Source organism: Narcine bancroftii, chromosome 8, assembly GCF_036971445.1.
Source record: "Narcine bancroftii isolate sNarBan1 chromosome 8, sNarBan1.hap1, whole genome shotgun sequence".
NCBI lineage: Eukaryota > Metazoa > Chordata > Chondrichthyes > Torpediniformes > Narcinidae > Narcine > Narcine bancroftii.
Window position 1 is genome coordinate 10,277,382 of NC_091476.1, and position 12,320 is coordinate 10,289,701.

Below are 12,320 nucleotides of genomic sequence, written 5' to 3' on the forward strand. Positions count from 1 at the left end.
ATCTCGAGTACCTCGACGTTAGGGGTGTGAGCGCTCCAATGGATGTTGAGGATGGAGCGGAGACAACGCTGGTGGAAGCGTTCTAGGAGCCGTAGGTGGTGCCGGTAGAGGACCCATGATTCGGAGCCGAACAGGAGTGTGGGTATGACAACGGCTCTGTATACGCTTATCTTTGTGAGGTTTTTCAGTTGGTTGTTTTTCCAGACTCTTTTGTGTAGTCTTCCAAAGGCGCTATTTGCCTTGGCGAGTCTGTTGTCTATCTCATTGTCGATCCTTGCATCTGATGAAATGGTGCAGCCGAGATAGGTAAACTGGTTGACCGTTTTGAGTTTTGTGTGCCCGATGGAGATGTGGGGGGGCTGGTAGTCATGGTGGGGAGCTGGCTGATGGAGGACCTCAGTTTTCTTCAGGCTGACTTCCAGGCCAAACATTTTGGCAGTTTCCGCAAAGCAGGACGTCAAGCGCTGAAGAGCTGGCTCTGAATGGGCAACTAAAGCGGCATCATCTGCAAAGAGTAGTTCACGGACAAGTTTCTCTTGTGTCTTGGTGTGAGCTTGCAGGCGCCTCAGATTGAAGAGACTGCCATCCGTGCGGTACCGGATGTAAACAGCGTCTTCATTGTTGGGGTCTTTCATGGCTTGGTTCAGCATCATGCTGAAGAAGATTGAAAAGAGGGTTGGTGCGAGAACACAGCCTTGCTTCACGCCATTGTTAATGGAGAAGGGTTCAGAGAGCTCATTGCTGTATCTGACCCGACCTTGTTGGTTTTCGTGCAGTTGGATAATCATGTTGAGGAACTTTGGGGGACATCCGATGCGCTCTAGTATTTGCCAAAGCCCTTTCCTGCTCACGGTGTCGAAGGCTTTGGTGAGGTCAACAAAGGTGATGTAGAGTCCTTTGTTTTGTTCTCTACACTTTTCTTGGAGCTGTCTGAGGGCAAAGACCATGTCAGTGGTTCCTCTGTTAGCGCGAAAGCCGCACTGTGATTCTGGGAGAATATTCTCAGCGACACTAGGTATTATTCTATTTAGTAGAATCCTAGCGAAGATTTTGCCTGCAATGGAGAGCAACGTGATTCCCCTGTAGTTTGAGCAGTCTGATTTCTCGCCTTTGTTTTTGTACAGGGTGATGATGGTGGCATCACGAAGATCCTGAGGCAGTTTACCTGGGTCCCAACAAAGCAAAACAGAACCAGAAATATCAATAAAAGAATTACATAAGAAATTGAAGGAGTATGGAGAAATATCAGGGTACAAGATTAATGCAAATAAAAGTGAAGTGATGCCAATGAGTAATGTGGATTATACGAATTTAAAAAAGAATCACCGTTTAAATGGCAAACACAAGCAATTCGATACCTAGATATTAGGTTAGATAATAACTTAAGCAACCTGTACAAACTAAATTATCATGCACTAATAAAGAAATTGCAGGAAGATTTCAAACATTGGAAAGAATTACCGCTAACGTTGATAGGGAGGGCAAATTGCATTAAAATGAAGGTCTTCCCAAGGATACAATTCTTCTTTCAATCGTTGCCAATTCCCTTAACAGAGAAATTCTTTAATGAACTTAAGAGAATAATAAGGAAATTCTTGTGGAAAGGGGGGAAAATAGAGGATAGCGTTAGATAAATTAACAGAGAAGTACAGCCAAGGTGGTTCGCAGTTACCAAACTTTAAAAAATATTATAGAGCTGCACAATTAAGGTGTTTATCAGATTATTACCAGACAAGGGAAAAAAATCAGACTGGACTAAGATAGAACTAGATAAAATAGGGGAGAAGGTACCGGAACATATACTGTATAAGTGGAATGAAAAGCTGGTGCAATATAAAAGCTCACCAGTATTGCATCATTTACTTAGTATATGGAAGATCCACTTAAAGGAAAAAAAAACAAATTACCAAATACCAAAATTGTTATTGACACAAAACCCACTAATCCCTTTTAAATAGAGAATTGGAGAGAAAAGGAATCAAAAGAATAGAAAATTGTTTTTTGGGAAATAATTTATTAACATTTGAACAGTTGAAGTACAAATATGGAATAACTCGTGGTACAATGTTTGCATATCATCAACTGAAAGCTTATTTAAAGGATAAATTGGGAAACAGACTGAGATTACCAGAAGGAAGCAGCTTTGAATGTGATTAGACACAATGATAATTAAAAGATTTATAACGAACATGTACATTAAGCTGCAAGATAAGGAAAATGATGAAATAAGCTATAAACCTAAACAAAAGTGGGAAAGTGATTTAAACATAAAGATAAAAAAACATGGGAAAAGTTATGTTCTGGAACTAAGAATAAACACAAGGTTACGTATGATACAGTATAATTGGTTACACAGGTTATATATCACACCTCAAAAGTTAAAAGAATGGGATCCAACATTATCAGATAGATGTTTTCGCTGTAAGAAGGAAACGGGAACAACAGTACATGCAATTTGGGCATGTAAGAAAGTGAAAATGTTTTGGGAAGATCTAAATCAGATATTAAATAAAATCATAAAAAATAACATACCAAAAAAAATCCAGAAATCTTTCTTCTAAGTAATACAAGGAAGGAAGGAAGGAATTAGGCCTCAAATTGAATAAAGCACAAAAAAAAATTATGATAGCCTTAGAAGTAGCAAAAAAAATGTATAATGTCAACTTGGAAAATGGAAGAGAGTCTGAGAATACAGCAATGGTACATGGAAATGAATAAATGTATTCCATTGGAAAAAAAATAACAATTTTAAAAATAAAGTCACATTATTTGAACAAATTTGAGAACCGTACATGGAACATAACAGAGAGGGCTTACCTCGGACCTCCACCCCCTAAAATGATAAGAAGACAAAACGACTTGATCCAGTGTGTAAAAGTAGATGACACATTTTTCTTGTTTATTTTTCATTGTGTGATGAGATTGTTTAATGGTTTTATTGTATTGTATATGTTGAATATTTATTGGTTTTGGAGGGGGGTAGGAGGAAGGGTAGGGGAAATAAAAGGGAGAAAATGCCATTGTGTATATTTAATGAGAAACATTTGTATATATTTTAGTTGATATGGTTCAGTGTGAAAAATTAAAAAATTATTTTAAAAAACTAGAGATCCGTCTCCCAGCTCTCGTGGTTGCACAATTTTACCTGAAAAATGGACATCCCACAAGAAATCCCCAATTATAATACATTCCATGACTGTTCAACACTAATGCTTACCAATTCTTAAATAAATGAGGTACTTCTAAAGTTATCCTCCAATTTATTAAGATACCTGCCTTCTCACCATGAAGAAAATAAATTGATATACCATGCGATACAAGCACAGCAACTATAACTGTGTCACACACAGTGAATCCATGCAACTGAATATTCTACAATTATAAGACTGCCAAGTAAGCATTACACATCTGAATAATCTGATCGTTCAGACTTTGCATTACCTTCCCATAAGTTTCTTCAGTTCTTCTGCAACTGGTGTCAGTGAAAACTTCTCAGGCATAGGCATACCATCAGGCCTCCCCAAGTGGCTCATGATAACAACCGACTTTGCTCCATTGTCTAAGCAGTGCTTTATAGTTGGAACTGCAGCTTTAATTCTGTGGGGAGGGGAGGAAATAAAACATTTCACAATGTTTATAAATCCTGCACAGATTTCCCTCCAAATTCTTGTTCTAGAAAATTTCTAAAATCAGCTTTGAAACTAAGTTATCAATATATCCAGGGATGTTATTTGCAAGGACTGCAATCATTGCTCAATCAACTGCATGTTGGGTCTTTTTAAAGGCCCAATATGTAGCCAACCACAAAATTAAAATACAGCAAAATCAAAGAAAATTTCCTAAAATTGTGCCCAACTCACCAAAAAAAATCCCATTCTTCTGTGAACTCCTTTGTGCGATAGAATGGCAAAATACAGTCTGCATGGAGCTTGCAATAAATTAATGCTGAGTCCTCTAAGAAAATGAGAGTATCCCCCATGTGGGCACCACAGTTAATGCAGCCATCTTACAGTGCTGTCTGTATAGAATTTCCACATATCCTTTAACAATATGGGTTTACCCTGGATGCTCTCATTTCCTCCCACACCAGGAAGACGTGCTGGCCATTGGGTTGCCGACTATAATCATCCCTAACATAGGTAGAGATTCGGAGGCATAGCTTTTTAATAACTATCAAAGGGATTAAAAATGTGGACTCCTCCGTCCCCCTCCCCCTTCCCCTTCAGAGGTGGTATGGTTGATAAAAATACTTAACCACATTTAAACATTGAATTGTTAATCATCACCTGTGTGGAGTTATTTTGCATGCTATTCAGGCAAGTCAACTCATACAGCAGGTAGTGCAATAGCAACCAACAAAATAAACAAAGTGTTTGCAGTAGTGTCATTATAAGTAGGACAGAATGCAGAGAAAAGTACAGAATATAGTGGAGGCTTCAGAGAAAAACAATGCAGATGAATCATCCTTTACCAATGACATGTCCATTTAAGAGTGTGATAACAGCAGGAAAGAAAGTCTCTGAAAGGTGGTTAGTGTTTTCAAGCATGCAACCTGCAGGACTAGAGACAAAATCTTGGGACGCAAAATCAGGTTTAAGAGCTCTGACGATGCACACGTATGTAGATTTTCTAAGATTCCATCCATTTCAGGTAATCCTCTTCATTGAAATAAACGAGTCACCTGCTCCAGCACTAGGGTCAACAAGCAGAAGCAATTGCATTCTCACTGAATCAAAGCCCGACCAATCAGTTAACTCTTTTGTACTAGCCTATGCATACAGAATTAATTGGCAGCTGAGCAAAGTGGATCTTACCTTTGGTTGTTGGTGATCTGATTGTTCTTCATCGGTACATTGAAGTCCACCCTGAAACACAGGTGTCTCTGTTACTCAACAATCTAGGCTCAATCTCATTACCTCAATATAGTTTCACAAATTATTATCCATTCATTGAAAGTGACTGAGACACCAAATATCAAGAACAAAATTATACTTTACACAGTACTCCAAAAATACACAGATAGTGGACACAGCCCAGGACATCGCAGGCAAAAGCCTCCCCACGAATGAGTACATCAGAGGTCAGCAGCAATCATCAGACAATGAGAACTGCAAAGATTTGACAAGGACTGAGACACTGAATACACTGTTGAGTAAGCAACATGCCTCAGAATAAAGATAACAATAGGAAGATTGCACAAAGTGAGATGTTTATTCCTCCAAAAGTCCACACAATGTGGCCAGAGGCAGCATTCCTTGTCTTCCTCAACCAATCACTCAGTGAGTGACGTGGACATTCACCATTGAGACTAAAGACTGCAGCCCAGTAATGTTTCAATAAAACATCAGAAAGGTCATCAACCATCAAAATGTACTTGTTCCATGGCCCCAAATAACAGTCCTTTTAGGTTTTATGGCTAGGGAGTGAATCACAACCAAAATTTAATGTTTCCTCAAAAAAGGAACAATTCCATGCAAATAATTGACACCATTTTTTCCCCACAACACCGAGCACTATATAATTCAGTTGCTCTACATCGGATTCTTGATGAAAATTCCAATAAGCAGATCGGTCAGCTTTTACCAATGTTAAACAGCAACTTATGTCAATCCTCACAAAATTCATCCAAATTTTGCGCTCACAAAAAGCATATCCGACAGCCACTCCAGGGAATATCTCTTGCTTTTATTTATCCTCACTTTCTCAGTTCTGATGAAAGCCATTGCTACATTTTTAAAGATCACAAACCAACATAAGAGATATTAAGATCAAAAAGTACATTTAGATAACACCACAAATTCAAATGTCACATTAGAACATATGAATTTGGTGGAGGATTAGTCCATTAAGTACCTGTATCTCTAAATTTTTAAAAAATTAAACTTCTCTGAACTGCTTCCAATGAATTAATATCATTCATTAAATTAGAAGGCCAATATTGTGTACAGTCCTCCAAATGAAACAAGGCCCCATATAACTGAAGCATAACCTACTTTTTATTCAATTTGCAAAGAATTAAATTAGAAGGCCAATATTGTGTAGTCCTCCAAATGAAGTCTCAAGGCCCCATATAACTGAAGCATAACCTACTTTTTATTCAATTTGCAAAGAAATAAAACATTTGCACTGAAGATTTTGATTTGATAATTTACAAAATAATTAATGACAATTTTGATTGGATACATTTTTGCAATTGTTTTAGGATGCTTGTGAAACATCACGCTTCGTTGGAACTTGGGGGAGAGATTCAATGTAGATCTTAGTATTTGTCGAAACCTATAAATCTGAAGTCAACGTGAATTTCAGTTTTAAAAATCAGCACCAATTTGACCAGGAATGTCACAATGAGGGTCATTTAAAATACAGTTCATGAAAGGTTTAAACATTTAGTCTCTAACAACAATCCATTTTAATAATGATGCTGTTAAAAATGTCTCGCAAGGTCAAATGTCACCCGTTCATCCCTTTCTCAACTTAAATGCAACTCATTCAAGTCAATAATTCATCATTTTCTGCTTCTAATTATTCAGCAAAATGAAACTAAAGGAGAATCAAAAATCATTTGAACAGTGGAATTAATTATGCACATTATAAAAGACAAACAAATGTATGTAAGAAACTCAAGGTATTATAATTAAGGCAAAAACAATTTATTTGTCTAAACAGTAACAAATACAATTCCTTAGATAAAATAGCTTCAAACATCTGCAATCCCTCTATAAAATAATTCTTCCCCCCCCCCACCCCCCAAACAAGATATTATTTGATAACAACTTTGTGTGATCATTCATTCATGAATAGTTTTGAGATTCTGATGAAGGACATCACACATGTGCTCAGATCAGTTGTTGATATCCACGTGGAGGAAGTGACAATTTTGCTACTACCTACTTTTCTGAACCTCGTGTTTCAAAGCAGTTCTACATTGTGGAGTGTCATTCCACTGCTAAATCTCATTGCAAATAAACAACATTTTGGAAACAGCTTAATGGAAAACAGTAGTTTGAGGTTTTCAAATATAATACTGTAAAATTTACAGCAAAAAATGCATTTACTACAGAGAGTTCGGACAAACTACTGAAAACTTTAAAATCTTCTAAACCAGATGTTCTTCTTCAACCCCATGATTTAAAAAGGCCCTTCATACTATTTTCAATTACAATTTTAAAGTGATGTACCTATGACTACTAAAGATTCTTTGTAACAAAAGTAATTATGGCCTGTTCTGGAGTACAAGATACAAGTGCAGATCTAAAGTTACATGATATGTCACTATTTTTACTGCTTGGACCCAACTATAAATGTGCTCATTTATTCTATAGGTTAAGAGGTCAACTATAAATGAACATGAGAGAGAATCTGAAAGTCCTATGCTCTCATTCGATGTACAAAATTAGCAATGATTTTGAAGACCCTTTACATCAGCAAATGAAAGATGTGTTGATCAATATAGACACCACTTCAATTTTAGAAATCCTGCAGAAAAAGTGCTCCATTGGCTATGATAAACCTTCAGCAGTATCAATAATATGCTAACAATCCTGGGAAAACAAGAGGCCAGCCATAACAGCATGGAATGGTCTGCAAAATCTTAAAACTCCCACAAGAACAATAAGGGAAAAACTGACGTTGCATTCAATTTATTCTTAAGAAGGACTATTCATATAACTGTGACTACTCATTAGACACAATTTTATTCCTCTGCTCTGGCATTTGGGATGAAATATCCAAGCAAAGGATAGTAACAGGATTTAGTCTAATTATCTGTCATAAAAAAAATTACATAGGAAAGATTTTGCAAAGTGAATTAAAATAATAATCAGTAAAAGAACAGAAACAAAAGATTACAAATAAATTGTAAGGAATCAAAGAAAAATTCTATTCCCTGAAAATTAACTATGTAAACCGCATCAATTCAAAACCAGGTTGCAAAAAGATACGATTATGTGAAGACCTTATTTTCATTTAAATTTAGACATTAGCCCTAACTAATCAATGGCATAGGGATTACTTAAAGTGGTATGTGAGTGGAAAGAAAAAGTTTGAGAACCACTGCTCTAAACCCAATTGTTCCTGAAATATTTTGCTTGAGAAAAATTGTCCATTTCCTTTGGAGTTATGAAACTGTGCACATAACGAATCAATTTGGAATGATTAAAACAGTGGTTTTCAAACTTTTTCTTTCCACCCACATCCCACCTTAAGCAATCCCTTACTAATCACAGAGCACCGATGGCATAGGGAATACTTAAAAGTGGTATGTGAGTGGAAAGTAAAAGGTTTAGATGGATATGGGACAAACGTAGATTAAAGGGACCAACTTGGTCAGCATGGACAGATGGGCCTGTTTCCATGCTCAAAAATGCTATCATGATTATATCCTCCCCCATCTTCAAATCAACTTCACTGATTCAAGATATTTAACATGCCTGATAAGGGCCAGAAAAGCAGACTGTCTGGATTGTGTTGAGCACTTGCTGGAGTTGTACTCTTCCAAGCAAGGGGAATATTTCTTGTAAATATTGAAATAGTTTTATAGTATCCAATGGCAAGACCTCACCACAGGAATCCTAGTCGGTGAACAGCTATTTGCACCCACAGTATTTGTGTGACTGGTTAAGTTCCTGATTAATGGTGACCACTCCAATGGCGAGTTCAGTATTCGTCATGCCATGAAATGTTAAAAACAGAAAAAGGCACCTCTTAGAGTGAATGGTCCTTGCCTAGCAGTTGACGCATCCAAAATCAGTTGCTATTTAGCAATCCAAATTTGAATGCGCCAAGGTTAGTTTAATTCTCTGGGAAAGGGAACTCTGCATTATCAACCCAAGTTCTACAGGTTCTGGCTGGCTGCATCACTGCCTGGAACAGAGGCACCAACTCTCAGGACAAGAATAAACTCGAAGGCTGTTAACGCAACCTGTCACATCCCGGACACCAGACTTCACTCCACCGAGGACATCTCCAGGATGCAGCCTCCATCCTCAAAGAGCCGCACATTCTGCTATCACCGGGAAGGTGAGCACTCAGCTTGCCAACAGATTCCTGAATAATCACTGCCTTCGTCTGCGTGCATGGTTTAAAAAGACAGTCACGTCGTCAGATGGTCATAACGTGGCTCTTTGCACCAGGAGGTCACCGCAATTCACCGAATGTCCCGACTTCCTCACCACAATCATCTCTCATCATCCGCACTTCCGACCTTGGCTCGGAGCGAAGGACGACGATGCCGCAGGGCCCAAAGCCACGTCCAGGGGCATCTCTCCCATCCTGCACAGATCGCTGCACGGCCCCAGGGAGCGGCCGCCGGCCGGTTCCCCCCCGTCCCCCCCTGGCTCTGCCCCCCTCCCGTGGCCGGTCAGTTCCCCCTCCCGGCCCCCCGCAACCCCCCCGCCCACCGGCCTGCCCCGTTCCCCTCCCCACCGGCCTGCCCCGTTCCCCTCCCCACCGACCTGCCCCGTTCCCCTCCCCCCCCCACCGGCCTGCCCCCCCCCACCGGCCTGCCCCCCCCCCACCGGCCTGCCCCCCCCCCACCGGCCTGCCCCCCCCCCACCGGCCTGCCCCCCCCCCACCGGCCTGCCCCCCCCCCACCGGCCTGCCCCCCCCCACCGGCCTGCCCCCCCCCCACCGGCCTGCCCCCCCCCCCACCGGCCTGCCCCCCCCCCCACCGGCCTGCCCCGTTCCCCTGCCCCCCCCCACCGGCCTGCCCCGTTCCCCTCCCCCCCCCCACCGGCCGGCCCCGTTTCTCCCCCCCCGTGCCAGCACTAACAGAACACGTGGGCCCAGGACCAACCTTCACTGGGGGCCCCCACCTCACTCACCTCATGATCACTCTCTGGCCCTTCACGTCCACCTTATCCAACGTTAGCTTATTAGACAGAGACATTTTGGTTCCCTCCTTCCTGCCTCTTCCGCGCCTTCCCCGTTCGCGCGCGCGCACTCAGGCACGAGCAGAGGAGGCGGCTCACTTTGAGCCGTCTCCGGAAGATTAGTCCCGCCCCCTCCTCTCCGTCCATTGGCCAATACCGTCCGGCCCTTCCTCCTGATGGGCCAGTCCATTTACGGCGACTGACGCGCTTACGTCGGCGGCGAACGGCTGAGACACGTTCCGCACGTCGCGGTCCGGCTTGTCAATCAAGATCACAGCGGCCAGGGCTGGCTGGGGGACTGGCCTTCATTCAAGTAGTCCTTCTGCTCCACTGCTCCCTTGACCTGCCTGCCTGCCCTACTCCTTTCATTCCTGGACAGCTCTCCTGCAGCTTCAAGCTGGCAAATTGTGCAACAGGCTCTGGGGAAAGTGTGCAACAAATCTGCCTGTTGAATTTCCATGGTTTTAGCCTTGAAGGACTTCATCTTCCTTCATGTCACTTAAGGCCCTGTTAGAGTGAGAATTAGCAATTTGTAAAGACAGGTGTCCTCTGCCTTTAAAACTGCCCTGCATGAAAGGTCCAAAGGTGGATTGACTGGCCCAACAAGCTTCAGGTTCCCTCCACCAAGGGTGGAAGTGTCAGAGGTGGAGCGAAGTTACTCCACCTCCTGCGTAAAGAAAGGGAGAGGGCTGTTGATGCCATCAGCCGCAACCCAAGCACGAATTTTAAAGTAAAAACACACAATACTGGAGAAACTCGGGTCAAATGGAGGAGACCCATCTACAAACGCGGCGCCTTCACTTCCCGACGCGCATGTTCCATGTCACATTGGTGGGCAGCGCTATTGCATTACACACCATGTTCTTCCCCTTCAGAAGCCTGTTCTGGAATCTCCCCGTGTAAAAAAAAAACATGCGATCTGCCTTTTCAGTCCTCTGCATAAAAGGTAAATTCACTTTTTTAAAAAGTGACAATAATGTGGTTTTTGTGCATAAAAACCCCTAAAGTAAGAAGGGAGGCTATTGCTAAGGGATACCTTGTTGGATTACACTCAGAAAAGGAACGAGGCAGAGCAGCATTGGCTGCTGTAAGAGGGATACTTGTGCTCTTTCACCTTGCAAGGACAAGACCTCCCACTCTTCTGGACCTCCAGTTTCCCACCCAAGAACTGAGCCATCGTGTGATGGTCATATCCCACATTCAGACAATTTCCATTAACCCCCTATGCGATCTCATGCCCCACACCTGTCTCCTTTCTTCCAACTCCCCACCCACTTTCTTTCTCTTATCAGCTACCCTTTCCCCATCACTTTTTTTTTAATCTACCCTTTCTCCTTTATCCATCTATCAACTCATATTTATTAGCCTGTACTTCTTTCCCCCACCCCCCTAACTTTTTTTTAAATTCAGACATCGACCTGTTTTTCCTGATTCCTGTCAAAGAGCTCAGGCCCAAAAAAACAATTTCCTTTTACTTCCCATGGTCCTGCATGGCCTGCCGAGTTTCTCCAGCATTTTTGTGTATTGTGCTCGGCTCCAGCATCTGCAGATTTTATGATTTAACTTTTTTTTTTTAAATCCCATATACCTGCACTTTAAGAAAGTGCATCACTTATACTGTTCTGCAAAAAATTGTTTGTAATCAGCACTTGACTGCTAAAAAAATTTTAAGCATCTACTGGCAAATTTTCTTTCTTTGGCTTGGCTTCGCGGACGAAGATTTATGGAGGGGTATGTCCACGTCTGCTGCAGGCTCGTTGGTGACTGACAAGTCCGATGCAGGACGGGCAGGCACGGTTGCAGCAGTTGCAAGGGAAAATTGGTGGGTTGGGTGTTGGGTTTTTCCTCCTTTGCCTTTTGTCAGTGAGGTGGGCTCTGCAGTCTTCTTCAAAGGAGGTTGCTGCCCGCCAAACTGTGAGGCGCCAAGATGCACGGTTTGAGGCGATATCAGCCCACTGGCGGTGGTCAATGTGGCAGGCACCAAGAGATTTCTTTAGGCAGTCCTTGTACCTCTTCTTTGGTGCACCTCTGTCTCGGTGGCCAGTGGAGAGCTCGCCATATAACACGATCTTGGGCTAAAGAGAATGCAACAACCCAACTTTGAAAAAAAGCTTATGCAATGAGTGCAGAATCATGAAAGTGGAAGTTTTCATTCTTTCACCAAAATAACCACACTACTTGCACTGAAAGACTCAAAGAATAGTCATTATTGTCATAAAGGCAAGACTTAGGCTTTTATTGTGATTTAGACATATGCAATTCACAAAAGTGCACATTAAATCTGGTCAATAATATATGAATATATTCAAAAATAAAAACAAACCTCTAAACTTCAGTATTACTTTTTGGAAAACAGGTGTACACATTTTCATTACTCCACACTAACTCAAGGCAATAATATAACAAAATTTATTTAGCAGACATCTTGAAAGAATATGGCTGGGATAAAGA

The 12,320-nt window shown here is 41.6% G+C and overlaps 1 protein-coding gene across 1 annotated transcript in view; it reads right to left on the reverse strand.

Moving 5' to 3' along the window:
* Positions 1-9,960, reverse strand: part of pgk1 (phosphoglycerate kinase 1) — a 33,572-nt gene extending 23,612 nt beyond the window's left edge. The window contains exons 1-3 of the mRNA XM_069892872.1: positions 9,822-9,960; positions 4,815-4,865; positions 3,442-3,597 (exon numbers count right to left, since the gene is read on the reverse strand). Of these exons, the coding sequence (XP_069748973.1) occupies positions 3,442-3,597; positions 4,815-4,865; positions 9,822-9,886 (272 nt within the window). The 5' untranslated portion in view covers positions 9,887-9,960. The remainder of the gene's footprint in view (positions 1-3,441; positions 3,598-4,814; positions 4,866-9,821) is intronic.
* Positions 9,961-12,320: the final 2,360 nt, after the last annotated feature.